At 37.1% G+C, this 23,709-nt stretch overlaps 1 protein-coding gene across 2 annotated transcripts; it reads left to right on the plus strand.

Moving 5' to 3' along the window:
- Positions 1–3,119: 3,119 nt before the first annotated feature.
- ptenb (phosphatase and tensin homolog B) lies at positions 3,120–18,476 on the plus strand. 2 transcript variants are annotated; one of them, XM_073828061.1, is made up of 10 exons: positions 3,120–3,808; positions 6,825–6,909; positions 8,386–8,430; positions 8,671–8,714; positions 8,816–9,054; positions 10,106–10,247; positions 11,963–12,031; positions 12,394–12,560; positions 14,344–14,565; positions 14,661–18,476. In XM_073828061.1, exons 1-10 carry the CDS (start codon positions 3,730–3,732, stop codon positions 14,835–14,837), a joined length of 1,269 nt encoding a protein of 422 aa, XP_073684162.1. In that variant the 5' UTR covers positions 3,120–3,729; the 3' UTR covers positions 14,838–18,476. The 2 variants fall into 2 exon arrangements, with proteins under 2 accessions (XP_073684162.1, XP_073684163.1); XM_073828062.1 differs by lacking the exon at positions 11,963–12,031.
- Positions 18,477–23,709: the final 5,233 nt, after the last annotated feature.

Raw genomic sequence — 23,709 nt, forward strand, 5'->3', positions numbered from 1 at the left:
CATTATTGTAACAATCAATTTTCAGTTAAAGGCAGTTCATCAATTAATTCAGTGATATCATCGTCAGTTCAGTTCAAATAGTATACGATATCGCTGGAAAATGTCCCCAACTAAGCAAGCCAGAGGCGACAGCGGCAAGGAACCAAAACTCCACAGGTGACAGAGATGGAGAAAAAAACCTTGGGAGAAACCAGGCTCAGTCGGGGGACCAGTTCTCCTCTGGCCAGACCAAACAACAGTTTGTACCAATGTCTGATTGTAGAGAACTCATCAGGATCCTGTGGTGTAGCACCGATGGCCGTCAAGGTTGGCGAGGTCTTTATTGATGATCCGCCTTGGAGCTCATCTGGTTGACATCCACGGCTATTGAAGTCATCTCTAGGTGGTGATCCATGATCTAAGCTGGGTACGGACTGGATCCGGGGGACTGGAGTGACCATCTGATCCGGATACAGGCTGGGTCTGGTGGCTTCGGTGACCTCAGAATAAGAATGAAACAGACTAATATTAGCGTAGATGCCATTCTTTTTACGATGCAACGAGTGCATCAGGTGTTATGGGAGGTGTTTTCGGTTCCGGTTGACCTAATTAATGCAGCCTAACAATCCTTTAACGGATTTGAATTATAGAAATGTGTTAATGATTTTATGTGTAAGCCAGGTTAAAGAGATGTGTCTTTAATCTAGATTTAAACTGACAGAGTGTGTCTGCCTCCCGAACAGTGTTAGGTAGATTGTTCCAGAGTTTAGGCGCTAGATAAGAAAATGATCTGCCGCCCGCAGTTGATTTTGATATTCTAGGTATTATCAAATTGCCAGAATTTTGAAGCCTGTATATCTAATAAGATGGTCTTAGGAAATACATGCTTCATTATGTTATTATAAAGTTTGCAGGCGTTGTTTTTATATTTTAAAATATATATTTTTATTGTATTTATTTATTTTATTAGTGTATTAGTGAATAAATGAATCACCTTCAGCAAAGATCGTTTTATTCTTAAATCAGTTCTCACATTTTCTACTGTATTGTCTATATGCACAAACCACAAAACAAATGGGGGTTAGTTGTTTTTCTAAGTGGAGGGCTGAACTACTTACCAGAAATGTAGTTTTAAAAGGCAGATTCCCTTTAATCAGTTGCTTTATTTAGTTCCCGCAACAATTACAAGACAAATTTACACGACACGCCAACGTAGCAGTTCCTTTGGAAACAATAGGCTTTTAACTGCAATTAATAAGATCAACGCACTGGATACAGACGCAACAAGTGTCATAAAAAGTGGCATGGCGTCAGTAGTCTGGCGTGTAGCTGGAGTCGGTCTCGTTTTTAACGGCGCAACAAATATTTAGATGTGTGTAAATCGTGATTTAGTGCCATTTACTGCATTTATGCCACAACTAAGCTAAACTGGTGCAGCCGGTCAAAATGAATTAACTCAAACATGATGGCAAAAGTTAAAAAAAAAAAAAAATGCACTTATTGAGAATAAAGAAAGGTAGGCCTAAGTCATTGGCTATTTTCATATTTTCTCATTCACCACCTTACAAATACACTTAACATAAAGAAAGAAAGTAAATCATATTTTCATATTTCTTCGTTCACAAACTGAAACTCTTAATAAGGAGGCCACTTACCAGAAATGTAACGGTTTTGTTTTGGCAATGCTTCCCTTGAACCGTGTTGCGATGAGACCTACAGTCACACCTTCGTCACCTAGTGATGGGCGCTTTGGAAACAGATATTTGCGCACGCTATTAAATAGAATACCCTTTTGTTTGAATGATGCAAATGAGAAAAACACTTATTGTTGCTTGTTGTATGGTCAAAGACACTGATATTTGTTTAATATTTTTCTATTTTATAGTGTCAGTGTTCTATTTCATCTGCATCAACATTGTCAACTTTTATACAAACAAGAAGAGGCAAAACATTTGGTGAGGATGTAATGGTCTGTGCACCACTACCCTCTCCTGGCAGAGAAGTGCTGTCATTGTATAAACAATAACAAAGGATACAGAAAGATATTCAACGGCAATTGGGATACGCGTAAAAATATAGACGGACGTGGAGGAATAGCTGATTAATTCGAGATAAATATACCAGACATATCTAACATACTAATAAATCATGTGGTCCTAGCATTGTCATATAATAAAATATGGGGGTTTTAACCTATAAACTTAACATTTTCTTTAAACAAAATCTCCTAAATAATGTTACAAATAAATATTTTTAAAAAAGGAGGGATTTTCGAAAACATTTAGAAAGGGGTTGTACTGTACAGGGGGAAAGAATACAGGAAAACGTTTTATTGTAATATCGATGAACTTTCATTCTAGATTATTCTGACAGATGGCGCTGTACAATAAAGGTTTGCCATCTGAAACGCACCTAGAACTTTCCACCTCCGTGCCGTCCTTGGGGGCTAAATGCACATTTGACCAAATGGTACAGAGCACTGCTATAACATCAATACATGTTTAAATAAATTTGCATAACCAGCGCAATATATTTTTATCATTATTTTATAATTACCAAATGTGCTTGTGCCTTTATGCAGTAACTTACTTTTCTGCTTGCGTAAGCATTTCAGCAATTTCCTGCCTTCTATTGCAGGGCAGTAGAGGCATTGGTGAGGGGGGTAACTACACGCATTACGATATTTTCCCCGTATACAGTAGCGTTTCACAAATACACACTCCATGTCGTTCTTTTTAGTCATCATGCATCAAATCAAAAAATAATTCTTTCAAAATAGGAAACGAGAATGCTGGTGTCTAATACATAGCTACATAGTGAGTTGAAATCTGATATAAAATATTGGAAACTTCCCTCATTTCTGTACACACGTGACCCTGGGACAAAAAGTAGTTCGTTTGTGCTCTGCCTGTTGTGTGTGTTCTTCCGCTTGCTGTACCTAAAAAAATAAAATAGTTAATGTATGTTTTAACTTAATGTCATGACAGTTAAATATTTGTACCTAATAATGTTTGTATCTACATGGTGACATACAGAAAAATGAATGGTATGTTCATAAAATCCTGCGTTCGTAGAACTATTTGTCGCAGCGTATGAATACGTTGTCTGAACGTCACCTTTTTTCAATGGGAAGCCATGATGGAAGTTTGAGAGTTTAAGAGAGGAGAAGTGAAGGAAAAGGACCCGACTTGAGACAGCTCCTACGCGACATTTAAATATCGAGTTTTTAATATCTTGGTGGAGGCTGTCACCTTTCATTTCATGTGCTAGAACCTGGACATCGCGGATTGTTGCAATGTTCGATGGCTTTTATTTTTTTAAGGATGGGTAGACGAGCTAGCGCGCTAGCCGTTGAAGCTAGCGGCTAGACGGAGCGCGAGTCGAGTGTGAGCGGGGCTTTGACAACCGTTCTTGAAGTGGAAGCGCACGGAGAGGACCCTCTCTCCGCCTTTCCGTTCAATCACGGCGGCTACGGTGCGACCAGAGACTTGTCGTGCACTAGAAATTCTGCAGTTCGAGACGTGGGACGTTGCTTATCTTTTCACCCGGGGCTCGCCTGAGCTGAGGAGGGCATTTTGGAAGCCGGGCCTGTGGTGGTTTGGAGCGAGGCCCTTGATGAGAGAGCTACAGCAGACTCCATTCTAGCTAGCAGGGGGACTGCGAAACGAGCAGAGCATTAAGTCGACCGATCGTCCGAAAGCAACAATACTCTCTCTCACACTAAAAACCTTAAAGACTCCTGTCACAGCCATGGCTGCGATCATAAAGGAAATTGTCAGTCGAAACAAATATAGATACCAGGAAGATGGATTCGACTTGGACTTGACCTGTATCCTCTTTGATCAATCAAATGTCCCTGTTCTGTCTATTGTGTAGAAACCAGTGTCTGCAGAGAAGGTAATGGCTTGCATCTTCTAAATCGAGAAATCTCTGACGTTTCATCAGAGGATATATGAGCGTTTGTTTATTTTAAATGAGTATTTTTATTTTTTTGCAGAAAGTATTGGCGATTTATACTGGCAATTTATCGGCGACTGGAGCTTGACATGATCTAGATCTCATAGTTTCTGTAGCTAGATCAAGTCAAAGCCAGCGCCGTTTAGATTCATGTCTAATTTAACCAAGTTAACGAGCAGACAGAAAATCAACAGCCTGAACGCGCACTCGTTTCATTTGTACAGTTCTGGCCAAGTTGCATGTGCAAACTACAATAAAATCAACGCCAGTTAGGTTGTAAAATGTCATTTTCCCTTCTTATGTAATCGAATCCATCGATTGGCTGCTAATCTGTAATCCAGCGTACATTTCAACTCGAGGCTTCTCGCACGAAACCTGCAGTTTGGGGCTTTAAAACAAAAGATGCGTCGCGCAGAGGTCTCGCTGGCTTATATAATGCGATGGATTAGATGAAACGCACAAGCAGTGTCACACAAAGAGCCATTGCATCAGCTGCTCGCAGAAAATAGATCTCGCGCTCAACTTGGTGTAGTTTTGATTGAGCAAAAATGAGTCACTTCACACGCTTGCGTACAAAAGGAAATGCTTTAGTATGTGAAGTATGTCTTTTTCGTAATCGCAGGAAGGGATTCGTGCAGTGCTGGTAAAGAGGACTCCCTCTGTTGCGTTGTGTTTTAGAAACGTCACTGATGCCTTGCTGACTGTTATGTGCCATATGTCAATGTCATTTGCGTTTTTCAAGCACAGGTATTGTATGAATGTACATTGTTAGTTTTGTCATCAGATGCATTACGTCTTGCTGATGAAGTACAGAGCCTAAGTTGTTTGATTTGCTTTTTTTTATTTCAGCAGGATTCAGTGTTATTGAAGATGCTCCTGATGAAACATTAACACCAAACCTGACGTTTAGCTGTAGTCCTGTAGTCTTTGTCCTGTAAAATACTAAAAGGCAGGTGTACCAAACAGTAAGAAACAGGGCTGGAAGGACAGTTAGAGGGCAGGATCCAATCATTGAAGAGGTGCAATTATTTCTCTGTATAGCACTATAACAATGGCAGTAGGAATCTGGTAGGCCTTGGTACATGTTTTCTCAAGAATTTTAAAATGTTAAGTACATTTACATTAAATAAGGATGCTGTTTTGCTTTAGATCTAGTGTATTGCATAAGTAGCCTGTGAATGAATCGGTTGCATGGACATTGATTTGCCCTTGCCTGCTTAGATGAGGTGTAGGTTTACTATATTGCATATGCACTCATTGGATTCAAAACGCACTGTTGAAGTGGAATGTAGGACTCTATATTCTTACAAAAGTTTTCAAAGGATAAATATGGAGAATGATTTCATTCTTTTAGTCCCTTTTCACGTTACTGATAAAGTAACAACGTCTTAGGCAATGATTGGTGAGAATACAAAATGTTAATTTGATAAAATACATTTTCGTCATCGCGGGTCATGAAATGCATTTACTAGATTTAAGCTTACTTTTTTTTTTTTCTTCTTAAACGTGTGTTGTTAGCCAAGATTAGACTAAAACTGGCACAAAGCATCTCTGGATAGAGAAACTGGCCTTACTGTGTCTGCACAGCTATTGCTTTTCATTTGCACAGAGCTCAACAAATAAAGGTTTATTTGTTTTATTTATTAGATTTATTTGTAGGATTTAGATTTCATTTTATCCATTTAATCAGAATACATTTGCAGTTTTTATTAAAAGTTACTTATTCGTTACGCAAAATATAGCAAATTCTTTTGATTTTGACTTGACATATTGCTATAGACTTAAAATAAAGGCATACAGAGCCTTCATTTTTAGGCATTATTTAAATTTATTTCGATTGTCATGTGAAAACAGTGAAAAATTTTCCAGAGCAACCTCTAAAGACCTCTTATAGCTTATCAGAATAACCATCTCTGAGCTCATATTCGTACAGCTGTCAAGTTTTTTTTTTTTTTTTTTTTTCAGTTTTGGTGCAATTTTAAATTTGCCAGATCAGGAGTGAGAACCACATACTGCACCATCCGAGAACAAGATGACGTTTGCATCTAGTCCAGATGTTTTTTTTTTTTTTTTTTTTTTTTTTTTAAGAGCATTCTGTCAGAGGCCATCATTGTATGCTGCTATGGTTAAGGTTTTTTTTTTTTTTTTAAGATCATAATAAGAATCCGTTTAACTTTGTATACAGATTAGAGTGATCATTATAGATTTAAGTAATATCTAATATTTTGTTGTATTTTTCAATTTCGTATATTTTTGAGTTGATTTTTAAAGTGGATTTAATCAATTGTGAGTCTCTTTTGGATAGATATTGATAGAATTGCTTTGCCACCAGTTCATCTTCTATATCAGGGTCTGATTAGATCATCTTTGATAATAAAAGTCTGCATGTGTATGTCAGACTAAAGAAGTGATGCGCTCGTTATGGAAAGGTGAGGAAGGAAAGTGATTCCAGGCTGGGCTGAGGCACAATCTGATTTATTTAGTGCCCCTGTGTGGCCCTCTGGGTTAGAGGTCTATGCATTGGTCTCTTACAGCGAGAGCCATCTGTTCTATATTACCCAGAATCCTGTTATCTGAGCTCTCATTGCACAACTAAAAACTAAAGCGCTACTTTAGTGCAAATACATAAGTTCTCCATTGAAACTGGGGCTTGGTGTTTGTTAGTTTTCCTGCTTCTTGTGATGTCATTTAGCTGCTCTGTATTGTTCACCAACCTTGTCTCAGCATTTTAGATATGTTTGTTATAATTGTGCAAGCACAGTGGCCAGTGGATTTTATAAAAGGGTTCATATTTAAGCAGATGTTTGTAGTGTATGTTTTTTTCCTTCTCCTGTGTATATCAGTTTCCCTAGAACGAGTCTCTAGATTTCCTTAATTCTGCTATCTAGATATTTATCCTAACATTATAGCGATGGGCTTTCCTGCTGAAAGACTTGAGGGTGTCTACAGAAACAACATAGATGATGTAGTCCGGTATGTATTCACTTTTTATTGTCTTTGGAGATTTTGTCATTGTAACATTAGTGTCTGTAACATTTGCAACCCATGTTGTAGCAAAACCAGAAAAAAACTGTCACATAGTGTATCCGAAACCTCTGAAATGATCTGTTGCACTGCTTTATCAGTTTGCAGTGTGGTAGTCACCTTCAGTGACATTTCCTGAAATGTGTAACTAATGTTAGACTGTGTGTCATTCAGTATGCCATTCCACAGTCACACGAATAAATGTGTTTGTGATGTTAATCGCTTGACTGTAAAATATTACCCTTGATTGTGCAGAAAATATTTAAAATAATGTATTTATGTTTCAACAACAATTTAGTAATTACAAGTTTTTTCTTAAACACTTTTCGCCTAATTCACAACACATGTCTATACAGTAGGGCTTAAATGTTCAGTTGACATTATTGACAATCATCTAATCATAGTGGTGTGATGTTTGCACCTGCTCTGCTGTTCCGCACTCCAGTGAAGTCCAGTCACGTCACATTAATTTGCATAGCATTTTATACAATAAATTGCTTAAAGCAAGCAGCATTGTAGTATTACACATGATAAAACTGCTTCACTGTCTTTTTCTGTAGGAATTAGCCATTTAAATTACCTTTTTAAATGAAAGCTTAATCTAGCTATATACTACTTTGATTATTGTAACACTATAAGGTGTTTTAAAAGAGATTATGTTCTGAATAAAATATTTTACAAAAAAAAAGTATTTTATTACTTAGTCATTACAATTACTCAGTCTAACCATCTCCAATTTTTTTTACAGCTTTTTGGCACTCATCAAACATATGTTAGTCTAGAAATACATTCTCGTCGTTCCAAACCTAGAAGACTTGCGTTCATCTTCTAAACACAAATGAAGACATTTTAAGATTGTCCTGCCATTCAACCAAAACTTTCACACTTAAACTTCATAATGCTATCATAAAAAATCGATTAAGTTTTTATTTAAGACTTTTTAAGATTTAATTTATATTTTTTATTTATATATAAACTGTGATCAATGCAGATGGATAAAGCACATCAAATATAGTAAATGTAAAGAGCGATGAGGTTAGTTCTCATGTCTCAGGCAAGCACATTTGATCTTCTGACATTTGTTCTCGCACATCAACCAAGTGCGGTTGAGCTTCCGTTTATCATATTCAATGTGTGTGCATTGATCAATGTTTCTGTGTGAATATAAACTTGGATTGAACTTGGATCCATTCTGGTGCATAACATTATAACATCGTTATGAACCTCTTGAAGCATCAAAAATTTGGTGGAATGGATTTGCAATGGAGTCTCAGAAATTTCTCTGGTTTCTTGATTTATATCTTTGTGTTTTGAAAATGAACAAAAATCTTAGGATTTTCAGTTTTTTTTTTGTGTGTGAACTCTTCCTTTAACCAAAATCAACTGTGATTGTCTGGGAAAGTAATTGTTGTCCTCTTTCTGCAGATTCCTGGATTTGAAGCATAAAAATCATTACAAGATATATAATCTGTAAGTGTGTTTCAAATAACTTTGGTTCTGTAAAATGCTTTAACTGCTAGAACATTTCCTCCAGTTTGCTGTTAAAAGCAGAAAAGCTGCAATCATGTTCAATTGAATATTAAAGCAAAACAAGCTGTTTGATCATTGTGAATGGAGGGCATTGTCATTACACATAGCTCTGTTATTTAGCTGTGAATGTTCTGTTGGTGTTCTTCTGTACTTATCTGTTTCTTTCTTTGTATCGTTTAGATGTGCGGAAAGACATTATGATACTGCCAAATTTAACTGCAGAGGTAAGATACTTGGATTGGATAAATCAGCCATTTACAGTTTTGAAATGTGATGTTAAAAATTTGATGAAGGTTTCAATGAGCTCTTTATTTTTCTCTCGCAGTTGCACAGTATCCGTTTGAGGATCACAATCCTCCTCAGCTAGAACTTATTAAACCTTTCTGTGAAGATTTGGATAAGTGGCTCAGTGAAAATGACAATCATGTGGCTGCCATTCACTGCAAAGCTGGAAAGGGACGTACGGGTGTCATGATATGTGCGTACTTGTTACACCGAGGCAAATTCAAAAAAGCACAAGAGGCTCTGGATTTCTATGGTGAAGTTAGAACCAGAGACAAGAAGGTGATGTATATATTTTTTGTTTTGTTTCCTTTCCCAACAAACTCAAGCTGTGATTGAACATTTTTTGTATAGGTATAGAAATGTAAATATAAATATCAAGGTTAAAAGTTTTGATACCTTTTTTAAAAAAGGTCAATATTGATGTGGGCAGGTATGTGTTATTCCTATCATAATAATATTATAGTCGAATGTGTTTCAAACCTGTCAAGTCCTGGAGTATAAAAAAAATCTACTGACCTACATAATTCCCCCCCGAGTATTGCGTGTGTCCATCCACTTTTTTTTAGTGCCCTTTGTTCTGGGAAGTATTCTTCCCATAGAGAATATTAAAACATCTTTTGTTTTATGCCATGAATCAAACCATCCAACTATAAGGTGAATCATAACCATACAAACTTAAATTTAAAGCAAAAAAGTATTTAAATGTCGAACAAAAAGGCAAAGGTACAGGACTGTCTACTTTAAAGAACTACAATCCTATGAAGCATTGCAAATTCACAAAAAGCAATGGAGAAATATAAAATTATTGATTTTAAAGTGGATTTATAGAAACAATATATTAATTTTATTGCAAAACAGTTGTATAGAAAAATATTTCATCAGTTTGAGAGCTCAGGAAGACTGATTCTATTACGTCATTCGCAGTTCTTTATGTGTGGATGCGTGCTATGTGGCCCTTGGTTTACTTGTTTAGATTCTCTGATTGTTTGAGATTTCTTTGCAGTATCATGGGCCATGTGTTTTTTTGTTTTTTTTTAAACAGGAGTTCTTTTAAATGATTACTTAAATTTATTTGGAATAATGTGGGCTGATGGCATCAATGAAAGCATATACCATAAATTAACAACTTTGTAGATCACTTTGAAAGATTTAAGTGTTTTTTTTTTTTGTAAATAATCATTAATTAGTGCCCCTTTAGAGAAAATGGATAGGATTTTTACTTCTGGAACCCAAATGCTGCACTCTTACAGAAGTACAATGCAAATGTGTTGTGTTGTTGAGGCCGTGGAGTAGGTGTTTGCATTAACACAGCATGTTTGCCATTTCACAGGGAGTGACTATTCCCAGTCAGAGGCGATATGTGTACTACTATAGCTACCTTCTGAAGAATAAGCTGGAGTACAAACCTGTGGCCTTGTTGTTTCACAAGATGGTGTTTGAGACAGTGCCTATGTTCAGTGGAGGGACCTGCAGTAAGTGAGCTCTTTATTCCCTTTTTTCTTCTTTTTTTCTTTCTGGCACTGTTGTTTATACTTTGTATTGTTGTCCGTTTGGGGCTATTCGATCTCAAGTGCTCAGGTGAGACATATTAGTGTTTACACCTGGTATTACTTGCATCTAACGTGTCTTCTGTGACAAGTTTGGACTTTTCCAACTTTTGTGATTTAGCATTATTTTCTCTTAAAAATCACGTGGAACCGGCAAGGTTTAAAACTCTTGTGTTATCTTGGCGCATGGTGAATAGGCGAGTTGTAGGCCCTTGAAAGCATTAGTGTTCACTATACAAATGCAACGTTGGCACATGCATTTCTAACTGCTGGCAGTTTCACATAGGATGTGCTAGTCACAAAGGTCTAGGTATGTTTCAATGAGATGTACACGGTAAATCAGAGGCGGTTTGCTAGCGCCACGCAAGCAGTGCACGTACACTAAAGTTATATCATCTCTGCTCTATTGCCTAGCTTCAAATGGTAAATGTGGACATTTAATTGTTAAGGTTTTAGTGCTTGTCACATGATCCTTTAGAAATCATTCTAATATGCTGATTTGGAGCTTTTCTCAACATTTCTCAGTATTAATGTTGAAGGCAGTTGTGCTGCTCATGTTTTTTTTTTTTTTTTCAAAATTTTTTAATAGTTATTTCAAAAGACGAGCATATATTTGAAAAAATAGTTTTGTAACATTTTAAAGAAGAAATCATTTATATTCCCCTAAAAAAAATTAATGGTTCCCTTTTTTTTGCTGGGTTTTAGATTTTAATTTAACATCCTGTGTAAAATGGCCTTACCATTCATTGTGGTTTCAGTGAAAGAGTTTGCCCTCCATTTATACGTGTATTTTAGTGCTGTCCACTTATGATCTGATTACGTCAGACTTTAATACCAGGTGTACACAGGGTCTCTGTTACTGGAAATCAAATCTCTCACCTACCCCCCTCACACTTCTTCATCGTAACTGTGCCGAGAGGCTGCTTTAACACGCAGCGTTCACGGCTGTCCGCGGCTTTCCTTTTTGCTTGAACTGCTGTAAATTCTTCTCTACAAATTCAAACTCCTGCCTTTTTTCTATGCACCTAGGCATTTAACCTTTATCCAGATAGACCTAATGCACTCCCAGGGGAATTATGTGCTTTAGCAACATGGCCTTGACGCTTTCAAAGAAAAGTGGCAGGAATGTGTAAAGATTTTCTAGGCTGATTCTTTACCTGGAGTGCGAGTTTGTCCAGTGGCGCTTTAGCATCCATGTCTCTCTGTCTCTGACTGTAACTCCTCCGGGCCCTATTCTGAACACATTCTTGGTGACACTGACCAAGCCTGCTCTGCGTGGTCCACAACTCTGAACTGGATCGTTCATAATGCTTTAGACAACCTGCTGTGTGAAATCTGAACTTGATCCTCCATTATAATTTTATTTTTGTACTTGTATGTCCGCAACGTCTGTTAATGTGTGATTTTTAGAGTGTACCTCACAGCTAATAGGCTTCCCAGTGGTGTTGCACTTATGGTTTCCTCTATGGAGTCTTTGATGGCTGTTAATATTTTAGTCCAGCCCAGTCTAGCTCTGTTAAAGCTGTGTGTTGCATGAGTGTGTGTTGTGTTTAAACGTTTCTTCCCCTCATAGTGCCCTCTCTTGCTCTTGCTCTGGCCAGGCCACTGGACAGTCTTTAATCTCCTTCTTTTTCTCCAAGGGGATTCTGCTGTAAAAAGCAAGAGTGAGCAGATTCCACATGGGTTCAGAAAAACCAATTGGCATTGGGGTAACATCAGCTTTTTCTAAAATGTTTCTCATTTTCAGTTCTGTTAGCCTAGCCAGTGTTGCTCTGTAAAATGTGTTTGCCATGTACAAGTAAATGCCCCTAACGCCCCTTTTGGGTCGACGTTTGTAATGCCTCATCTGAGGGAGATGGGAAGCGTGGTCCAGGGTCAGCTGTTCTCAGAATAGGGCCCTTAGCGTGCCACTGTTATTTTGTCTTTTCTGTATCAGTATTTCTGCTGTTTCTATCCTGTTGTTTTCCTCTATGCTTTTCTTCTGTTTTATGTTAACAGATATGCACAAGCTCACATTTTGTTTCTGTCAAACAAAGCTGGTAGAGCAATTACACGTTGTTTTATTTTGCAGATCCTCAGTTTGTGGTGTACCAGCTGAAGGTGAAAATCCACACGTCTAACCCAGCGCACACGAGGCGAGAGGAGAAATACATGTACTTTGAGTTTCCGCAGCCGCTGCCTGTGTGTGGAGACATCAAGGTGGAGTTCTTCCACAAGCAGAACAAGATGATGAAAAAGGTATGTGTCAGTTCCCAAACTGCCCATAGCACTCTTACACATCATTATTGCTTTACTTTATTGCTGCATCTAGTAGTAAATGTGATGTTGTAATGTTAGTTCACCCAAAAATGAAAATTAGCCCATTATTTACTCACCCTCAAGGCATCTTAGGTGTATATGACTTATTTCAGTCGAATGCAGTTGAAGTTATATAAAACATTCTGGCTCCTCCAAGCTTTATAATGGCAATGTGCGGGTGTTTCTCTTCAACAGTCTAAAACAAGTCCAATAAAGTGCATCCATCTGTAATAAAAAGTGCCTTACATGGCTATGGTGGGTGAATAAAGGCCTCCTGTAGCGAATCGATGCATTTTTGTAAGTAAAATATCCATATTTAAAACTTAATCACTTTAATCTAGCTTGCGCTAACAGTTGTACACTGAAGCCCACTACGGGCGGATGACTTGGCACATGTGCCTGTGAGTCTCGTGAAAACCAACGTTTGTTTACAGGAGCAAAGGAAGCAAAGTTTCCTCCAACATTTTTCTTTACAAATCTAGTTTTATATTTTTAATTCACGACCGTTGTTTTGTTTTGCTCCTTCCACTGCGCGTCCGCATTTGTCACTTCTGAGTGGCGCATAAATAGCGCAGATTTCCTACGTCATCCGTCCGGAGTGGCTTCCGTGTACAACTGTTGGCACAAGCTAGAGAAAAGTGATTATTCTGTTTTAAAAATAGATATTTTTCTTACAAAAATGCATCGATTCGCTACAGTAGGCCTTTATTCATCCCCAGGAGCCATGTGAGGCACTTTCTATTATGGGTGGATGTACTTTATTGGTCTTGCTTTAGACGGTTGAAGAGAAACAGCCACCCATTGCCAGTATAAAGCTTGGAGGAGCCAGAACAATTTTTAATATAACTCCTATTGCATTTGTCTGAAAGAATGAAGTCATATACACCTAGAATGCCTTGAGGGTGAGTAAATAATGGGCTAATTTTCATTTTTGGGTGAACTAACCCTTTAAGAGTGAGTAAGATTTATTTTTTGTTTCTTCTTCAGTTTTTCAAGCAATTATTAAGGGATGAAATTTTGTGGTACGAGTGGTAATATTCTGGTTCTGATAATCTAGTGGTATTTAGTGATAAATGTGCTCTAACTGCTACAAAGGGAGTGAAATGAAAATAAATGAATGGATGCAAATGAGGTACTTAATCTCAATTTATTATAATAACTTATTTAGAACTAGATTGAAGCAAAAGATAAGATTAGTCATAAAAAATGAGCAAACCGGGCATCAGCGCCAAAATGGCTTCTAACAGGGTTGGGCGGTATGAAAACAATCTTATCATAGCATGAGTAATTATATATCACAGTAATGGTATATCATTATGTAGTTACGTTTCTGGACATTGAGCTTAATGTATTATATATTACATAACCATATAGTAATTTATACGTATATATATATTTTTTTCAATTATATATTGACTTAAATACTTTAATGAAAGGGATGGGCGTGAACCTCAAGCTTTATCTGAGATTATTAATTATGTCTTTAAAATCTCAAATCTCAACTGACTGATTGTTTATATCATTTTAAACTGTCCTATAACTCAACTCTACACTGCTTAGTGTGGATTATAAGGCTATTATAAACATTAGCATTGTGCATTTTTGCATCTTTGAAGTAATGTGTATTGTGAAAGCGATATACAAATAAAAACTTGATTTGTTTTTCTTTTGTATTATTGTACTCCTCAATCTTAGCTTGGGTTTACTTGTTTTTGTTACCCAGGATAAGATGTTTCACTTCTGGGTGAACACCTTCTTCATCCCTGGACCAGATGAGAGCTCAGAGAAGGTTGAAAACGGAGGTTTAGTGAAGGAACTGGATGGGATCCAAACCACAGAACGGGGAGAGAATGACAAGGATTATCTAATCCTGACTTTAACCAAGAACAACTTGGATAAAGCCAATAAGGATAAAGCCAACAGATACTTCTCTCCAAACTTCAAGGTGTGTTCATCACCTTCCAATTGCTGTTATTCAAAATGGTAATGATCAAAGCTACAAATGTTCAAATGGCTGAAATGTTTTTTCTTTCCAATTAGGTGAAGCTGTACTTCACAAAAACAGTGGAGGAACCATCCAACTCGGAGGCCAGCACTTCTACATCTGTAACCCCGGATGTTAGCGATAATGAACCGGACCATTACCGGTATTCGGACACAACAGACTCGGACCCTGAAAATGAACAGTATGATGAAGAACAGATTACTAAAGTTTGAAATATTTTTATGGGAAGAAAAAAAAGAAACCATACGTAATAGAGTTGTATAAAGGAGAAAACTTGAATATGAACTGAAAGCAAGTACTTTTTTCCACCCCGTTTTTTTTTTTTTTTTCTTTCTTTCTTTTTCCCCCAAGCAGAATTAGGACACACGTCACACAAATGCCACCAGTTGTAGGGACAAAAATGCTGACCAATTTTTTTTCGTTCATTCACCCCGCTCCATGAAGTATCAACACTGATGTTCCGTGGAAAACGGCGTCAGTAGCCATTATGTAAATGCATGTTCATGCCGTAACACAAGAAAGGAAACCCAGTCAGGATGGGAGATCGTTTATGGGAGAATTTCACTGGAGATCGAAATTCGCTGCTCCATCAACCTGTTGAAACCTAGGCCAGTGCTTTAATCAGCATTCATGCCCCCATGTCTGTCCTTCTCTAGTCTGTCCTACCTACTGTGAAACGCTTCTCATGCTGCTGGAAGGCCGCCACGTGTCAGTCGGGCTCTGTTGTGCAGTGGAAACTGCGTCTCTAGCCATTTTTCAGTCTGCTTTTATCATTACCACTACTAGAATGGAGGTGGTAATGATACTACTAAAGTACATGACACCTTGGCAGAAAACACATGTATTATTATTATTATTATTATTATAAATATTATTTCTTTTTTTTAATGCAAATACACACAACACAACAGGGAAACCAGTGTTGCAATAATGTTGATCGAAGGTGTGCATGTTATTGGAATCAGTTTCCATGTTGTCAAATAAATAGTATACAATGTTTTTCTAAAAAAAAAAGGTTTCTAAAGTCATTTATAGTTTGATTGTATTTGGGAAGAAGATATTGCCATCACTGTTTCGTCTGCAGATTCAGATTTTAATCTATAAACTGTCATTCAGTGACACTTAATTTTCCCTTTTAAAATTGGCACTTGTTTAAATCAGCTCTCACAGGGATGGTTTTGTTTTCTGTTTCACTTCTTAAAGGGTCATGGTTTGAGCTCAAGGTAGCGTCAGTTGTAAAATTCTTCTTCAGATCAATCTTGCTCGAGGGCTCTGTGGCCTGGTTTACTACGGCGATCACAGTTCAGATGGTGTACAGCATCTCGTGTAATGCATGTCAACATGGAGAAGCCCTTTTCTGAATGTATCAACCTTGGATGCAAGTTTTGATTTGATTTCAACAGCATTTGTTGTTTTTCCTTTCTTCCTGGCTGTGTCAGACATCAGATATTTGGCTCCCTATAACATGTTTGTAGCCTTATCGTGCATGATCTAATGAAATCTGGATCATTTATTCAGCAATGGTGCTTGCTAAACTGTAATCTCTCAATGTATAGTACAGTTATTCTGGAGCAAAGAACCTCATGGTGCAAGAATTCAAACGCACTGCGGTGCGTGTCGTAACTGTTAGTTGCACTTTGTGCATAACCAGTTAGTTTCCAACAATTTGATGTCCCTCACTAGCTAGAGTTCCTCTTTTTTTTTTTTTTTTCTTCATTATTCTTGAACAGGCCTCGTTCCCTTTGGAATGAGCATAGTGCAGCTACGGTTTTTACACAGTCTTGTGCTTGCTTCAGAAATATTAAAGCCCTATATATGAGAATATTTAAATGTATAATTTTCTTTTAAGCATGCCAAATCTTTTTTAACATCTGGCTTAAGAGGCCAGACCAAAAAAGAAAAAAAAAACCTTCTCAGTCTCTTGGGCAAGAATCTTCACTAAGGGTAGTGAGTAAGCTGCCTTTCTCGTACTGTTAACATTCAGGCTTCACTCTTCTCACCAGCCCGCTGCACACACCGTACATCTCGCCTTCCTTTAGAGAAAGAATACGTTTCCCTGACATGAGGAGGAGACTGGGCCTTCCTTTATGAGATTGTACACTAACCAATCCAGGAATGAAAGCAAGCCTATCAAGGATTCTCATTTTGTTTACATTTTATCACATCACTGAAAACCTGCCAAAATTAAGCTTAATCATTTTTTGTTTTATTATTGTTTTCTTTGTGTTCAGAGGAGGAGGCGGGGCCCACGGGAGGTATTCTTTGCCTTACTTGAAGTTGACAATGCTTACTCTTCTACTGCTTTGATACCTACCATTCTGCCCAAGCACTGACTTATTTAAAGCTACTATAATAGAGCAACATATTGTACTAGACATTTGCACTGTTACAGGTCTTTGCAGGGTTTCAGTCAGCGGTCCACGGTATTTTTTTTTTTGGTTCTTGTTTTACTTTGTCAGTTTTTTTTTTTCCTGGAAATGCTTTACAGCAATCAAAAGTAGTAGAATAGAGGTGAAATGAAAAGACATTAATATTGTCTGTGCATCCCAATAGAATCAAATGTGTTTTTATTGACTGAATTTTTTTTTTAAGAAAGCATAAAATAGAAAAAAAAAAAAAGCGACTATTTATGAAAGTATTCGTTCACATTCTGGCAAAGACCCTCTGCAGGTGTTCCCCATAGTCCCTCTAAATGTATGCTGATGTGTTTTAGATGTTTAGCAGTTTAATGTGTGACTCTACCGAAGAGAATCACATTATGAACTTGAATTTAAAGGGATAGTTCACCCAAATATTTTATCATTTACTCAGGTCTTTTCAAACCTGTATGAACACGACAGGAGATATTTTGAAGTATGTTTTAGCTGTTTTTGTCCACACAATAAAAATTATTTGGGTGCCTCCATTCAGTTTATTATGTGGGCAACAGATGTAGAATAAAGTCTTGACTAATAGTTTTGGAAAATACTATTTTAAGTCTTTATGCTTACTTCAAAATTTAATTGCGGTGTCGTTTCTTAGAAATTGACAGTCAATTTCACAAATAACTAAGTTAAAATGATTTCACCACCAGAGTAAGTGATGAATGTTGATTTTTAGGTGAACTGTCCTTTTAAGCCTCAGATCATCTCTGAGACACATCCCTTGACATTTTGACAATTTAGCCACAGTACCTTTATACTCAGACCCTCAGACATCTTGTACGTGGCATGGGTGTGTGGAGCTCACAGGCAGCATGAAAAATTAATTTTCAGCTTTAATGAAAAACAAAACGTCTTCAAAGGTGCCAGTGTATATGTTTCACGTCACTCTTTCTTAGCTGATTTGTGCAATATGTTGTTATGATGCCTGTGGTTGCCACAAAGTGCCTCTCGTTTACAGTTGAAGAAAAAGTACTTGCTTTAAAAAACTGTCGTAGGACATCATGTCATGCATGTGGATGGATGGGGTGGTACTGTGCACTAAATCGTCCAGCTAGACTTGCAGCAGGGGGCCCTTTGGACTTCGGCCATGCTCCATTAGAAATCATTCTTCTCCCCAGAGGGTTTTTACGTTCACGTAATGTAAACGCGGTATATTTTCAGTCTCTTAAGAAAACAGCCTTACTCCGTTTCAGCCTGTTCAGATACTATTGTGCTGTGCAACAGTTGCTCTGTGTGTAATGCCTATGCACTGAGAATACACAAACCAACCATGTATGAAATATTGTACAGGTAATCATGTTGCTCATACAAATCACATGTTTGTTTGTAATTGTATGTGTAAACTGCCCTTTATCTTAGTGTTATAAACTCCACATAAATCCAATAAAGTCTCATTCTTGTCAGTTTGTTGTTTCTGACAGCATTCGATATTTGTGGATCTGACTCCCTCTTTCTTAAAGTTGAAAAGCAAAACTCAAGGTTATATTGAACTTACAGTGGAAGTCAAGTTCTGAATCTGTAAAATGTTAATTATTTTACCAAAATAAGAGGGATCATACAAAATGCATGTTGTTTTATTTAGTATTGATCTGAAAAAGATATTTTACATAAAAGACGTTTACATATAGTCCACAAGAAAAAATAATAGTTGATACCCCATTCAAAAGTTTACATACACTTGATTCCTAATACTGTGTCCTTACCTGAATTTTGTTAAGTTAGTCCCTTTTTTTGTCCTGAACAGTTAAACTGCCTTCTGTTCTTCAGAAAAATCCTTAAGGTCTTACAAATTCTTAGGTTTTTTTTTTTTTTTTTTTTAGCATTTTTGGATATTTGAACCCTTTCCAGCAAATACTATGATTTTGAGATCCATCTTTTTTTTACACTGAGAGACTTGTATGCATCTATTAAAGAAGGGTCAAACACTCACTGATCCTCCAGATGAAACAAACAAACAAAAAAAAAAACCCGATGCATTAAGAGCTGGGGGGTGAAAACTTTGAATTTGAAGATCAGGGTACATTTAACTTACTTTGTCTTTTGGAAAACGTGTAACTATTTTCTGTAGCCCCTGAAAAATACATATTTAGGCAAAATAAGAAAAATGTACACATTTTCATTTTGTTCAAAAGTTTTCACCCCCAGGCTCTAAATGCATTGTGTTTCTTTCTGGAGCATCAGTGAGTGTTTGAACCTTCTGTAATAGTTGTATATAAGTCCCTCAGTTGTCCTCAGTGTGAAAAGATGGATTTTAAAATCATATAGTCATTGTTGGAAAGGGTTCAAATACACAGTATTTGTGGGACCTGAAGGATTTGAAGAACTGCAGGCAGTTTAACTGTTCAGGTAACAACAGTATTAGGTGTTTTTTTTTATTTTATAAATTCAACAATTATTTTCTCTTGTGGGTTATATGTAAATGTCTTTTATGTGAAATATCTCATTCAGGTCAGTGCTAAATAAAAAATAACATGAATTTTTTATGATCCCTCTTATTTTGGTAAAATAATTAACATGCAAGGTGTCTGTAAACTTTTGACGGCAACTGTACGTATTCAATTTCTTTAAAAGTCTTCTCTGTATTTGAGTTTTAAAGTTTTTAAATCCTTAGTTTTGTGTCATTACATTAATGAAATTGCATTTCACAATTTTAGTAAGTGATTCTTTCACACTAAAGTCATGTTAACACATTGCATATGTCTTGAGTTTTGTAATATAGAAAAAGGTTTATTGTGCTTACAAGTTGGCCCCATTAATTTCCATTGTAAGTGTGTCATTGTAACCCAGATGGATTTTTTTTTTTTTTTTAAAGAAAAGAGTCAAAATTAATTGTGGTTTTAAAAAAAATGTTCAACAATAGCTGTCAAATGAGAAAACTTGTATTGATCTTGGAATATTCCTCTATGAGCCCTAAATTGAATTTGTAATGTGCATATTCATTAATCACAAATCATCAGTTTTCACTGAAGTACATGTATACTTGTTATTGAAATGATTATCTCACTCATGAAAATTCTATTGGGTAATCTAGTCTTGCTTTTTCTGGCCAAATGCATCAGCGTGATGACTGTTTTACTTGAGTCTGCCTCATGGTTTTTGTTGCCAGCTGCCCATTACAGCTTTAGTACTGGCTGAACTCATGACTTCAGTCTCATGCTGAAGGTGCTTTTCATGTCAGCTGAGAAAAAATTCAGGAAAACGAATGTAGTTCTGTTTTCTCTCTCTCTCTCTCTCTCTCTCTCTCTCTCTCTCTCTCTCTCTCTCTCTCTCTCTCTCTCTCTCTCTCTCTCTCTCTCTCTCTCTCTCTCTCTCTCTCTCTCTCTCTCTCTCTCTCGCTCTATAACTTCTCTAAAACTGCTCTTGGGGACTATTTAGATTTTCTCAACAGAACGAAGAAATATTTATAACCTTCTGTAAATAAACTGCCTTATGGGATACATCTTTGTGCCCAGAAAATAAACTTTGATTTTAAATATATCTCTATTAGGTTTAAAAAGAGATCCAAGCAAAAACCCCAAACCACACTTTGTGTCTAGAGCCTGACTAGAGATCTGTTCATGTTAATGACCTCTGATTTACCCTTCTGCCCTGTTATCTATAAATAAAGGCCTCACTGTCGAACCCACAGGAGCCGCAGTGACGCTGCTTACATAACCTGTGTGTATGAATCTCACTAATTTCCAAGAGAAATTGGTTTAATGTAAAGACTGATGAGCTTGTCATCTTCACCGCTGATCTTTGATAGTGCAGTGTCCGCTGTTTGAAATGAACCTGGCATGAAAAACCCTTTTAAGAAAAAATAATTTGAATTTAAGATGTTATTATTCAAGGTCAGGGTCTGTTTTCATTATTTCATATTTTTCTGTTCGTTAGGCTGAGATTAAGTGCTTTGTTAAGCAGATCATTTAATAGAGAATCCCTTTTAAATTTCAGTAATGAGAGATCTTCACCCTGTCTGCGACATGTGTGACTCAAATAGGATACAGAAAGTTCAAACGCTCACTGGTGCTTCAGAAGAAAACATAATGTATTAAATGTATTTCACTGGGGGTGAAAACTTTTTGAATTTGAAGATCAGGGTAAATGTAACTTATTTTGTCTTCTGAGGAACATGTAAGTATCTTTTGTAGCGTCTGAAGGGCAGTACCAAATAAAAACAATTTGATATTTAGGCAAAAAAAAAAAAAAAAAAAGTACACATCTTCATTTTTTTCAAAAGTTTACACCCCTGGCTCTTAATGCATCATTTTTCCTTCTGAAGCATCAATGAGCATTTTAAACCCTCTGTAATAGTATGAATCCCTCAGTTGTCCTCAGTGTGAAAAGCTGGATCTCAAAATCATACAGTCATTGTTGGAAAGGGTTCAAATGCACAAAAAATGCTAAAAAACCAAAGAATCTGTGGAACCTGAAGGACTTTTCTGAAGAACAGCAGGCAGTTTAACTGTTCAGGACAAACAAGGGATTCATGAACAACTATCACCCAAAAAAATAAATAAAAAACAGCTGTGGATCATTCAGAAAACAACAGTATTAAGAATCAAGTGTATGTAAACTTTTGAACAGGGTCATTTTTATAAATTCAACCATTATTTTCTCTTGTGGACTATATGTAAACATATTTTATGTGAAATATCTTATTCAGGTCAGTACTTAATAAACATGCATTTTGTATGATCCCTCTTATTTTGGTAAAATAATTCACACTTTGCAGATTTTGCAAGGTGTATGTAAACTTTTGACCTCAGCTGTATATACAGTCATGGCCAAAAGTTTTGAGAATTACATAAATATTGGAAATTGGAAAAGTTGCTGCTTAAGTTTTTATAATAGCAATTTGCATATACTCCAGAATGTTATGAAGAGTGATCAGATGAATTGCATAATCCTTCTTTGCCATGAAAATTAACTTAATCCCGAAAAAAACTTTCCACTGCATTGTTAAGAAGGCTTCAGGGCGTCCAAGAAAGTCCAGCAAGCGCCAGGATCGTCTCCTAAAGAGGATTCAGCTGCGGAATCGGAGTGCCACCAGTGCAGAGCTTGCTCAGGAATGGCAGCAGGCAGGTGTGAGCGCATCTGAACGCACAGTGAGGCCAAGACTTTTGGAAGATGGCCTGGCGTCAAGAAGGGCAGCAAAGAAGCCACTTCTCTCCAAAAAAAAAACATCAGGGACAGATTGATCTTCTGCGAAAAGTATGGCGAATGGACTGCTGAGGACTGGGGCAAAGTCATATTCTCCGATGAAGCCTCTTTCCGATTGTTTGGGGCATCTGGAAAAAGGCTTATCCGGAGAAGAAAAGGTGAGCGCTACCATCAGTCCTGTGTCATGCCAACAGTAAAGCATCCTGAGACCATTCATGTGTGGGGTTGCTTCTCATCCAAGGGAGTGGGCTCACTCACAATTTTGCCCAAAAACACAGCCATGAATAAAGAATGGTACCAAAACACCCTCCAACAGCAACTTCTTCCAACAATCCAACAACAGTTTCCAGCACGATGGAGCACCATGCCATAAGGCAAAAGTGATAACTAAGTGGCTCGGGGACCAAAACGTTGATATTTTGGGTCCATGGCCTGGAAACTCCCCAGATCTTAAAACTTGTGGTCAATCCTCAAGAGGCGGGTGGACAAACAAAAACCCACTAATTCTGACAAACTCCAAGAAGTGATTATGAAAGAATGGGTTGCTCTCAGTCAGGATTTGGCCCAGAAGTTGATTGAGAGCATGCCCAGTCGAATTGCAGAGGTCCTGAAAAAGAAGGGCCAACACTGCAAATACTGACTCTTTGCATAAATGTCATGTAATTGTCAATGAAAGCCTTTGAAACGTATGAAGTGCTTGTAATTATATTTCAGTACATCACAGAAACAACTGAAACAAAGATCTAAAAGCAGTTGAGCAGCAAACTTTGTGAAAACTAATATTTGTGTCATTCTCAAAACTTTTGGCCACGACTGTACAATTCAAGTTTAAAATGTTGAATAAATAACTAAAATATTTTAACATTTTGAAAAATATACAAATTGTAATTGAACAGTTCCCACATAGGAGCTAACAAACAAACGATGGTTCTCGTGAGACTACGTCATCCACCCCGAACGGCTTGTGCGTACGTTTAGCGCAAGCTAGAGAAAACTGTTGGTTGCATTTTAAGTATGGATAGTTTTCTTACAAAAACACATCAATTTGCTATATGAGGTCTTTATTCACTCCTTGGAGCTGTGTGAGGCATTTTTTATTATGGATGGATGCGCTTTATTGGACTTCTTTTGGACTGTTGTACAAAAACACCCACCCACTGCCATCATAAAGCTTGAAAGAGCCAGGACATTTTTAAAAAAATAATATAATAAGAAGAAAGTCATACACCTAGGATGCCTTGAGGGTGAGTAAATCATGGGCTAATTTTCATTTTTGGGTGAACTAAGTCTTTAAAACACTACTATTTTATGTTCATTCAGGGTTAAATAACATATTCTGTTCTAACATATTGAATACTTATCTTAACAAAGTACCATTTGTGCCTTTAATGCTTTAAAAAAAGTTATGGGACATAATTTGTGACCATGTTGTATAATATATAGTCCGCTTTGTCCTGTGGTTGATGGAGGGGGAGACAGCAGTGACCCAGGACAAGCTCAGCTCAGGACAGGAATCAAA

This window comes from Garra rufa, chromosome 22, assembly GCF_049309525.1.
Source record: "Garra rufa chromosome 22, GarRuf1.0, whole genome shotgun sequence".
In the NCBI taxonomy this organism is placed as follows: Eukaryota; Metazoa; Chordata; class Actinopteri; order Cypriniformes; family Cyprinidae; genus Garra; species Garra rufa.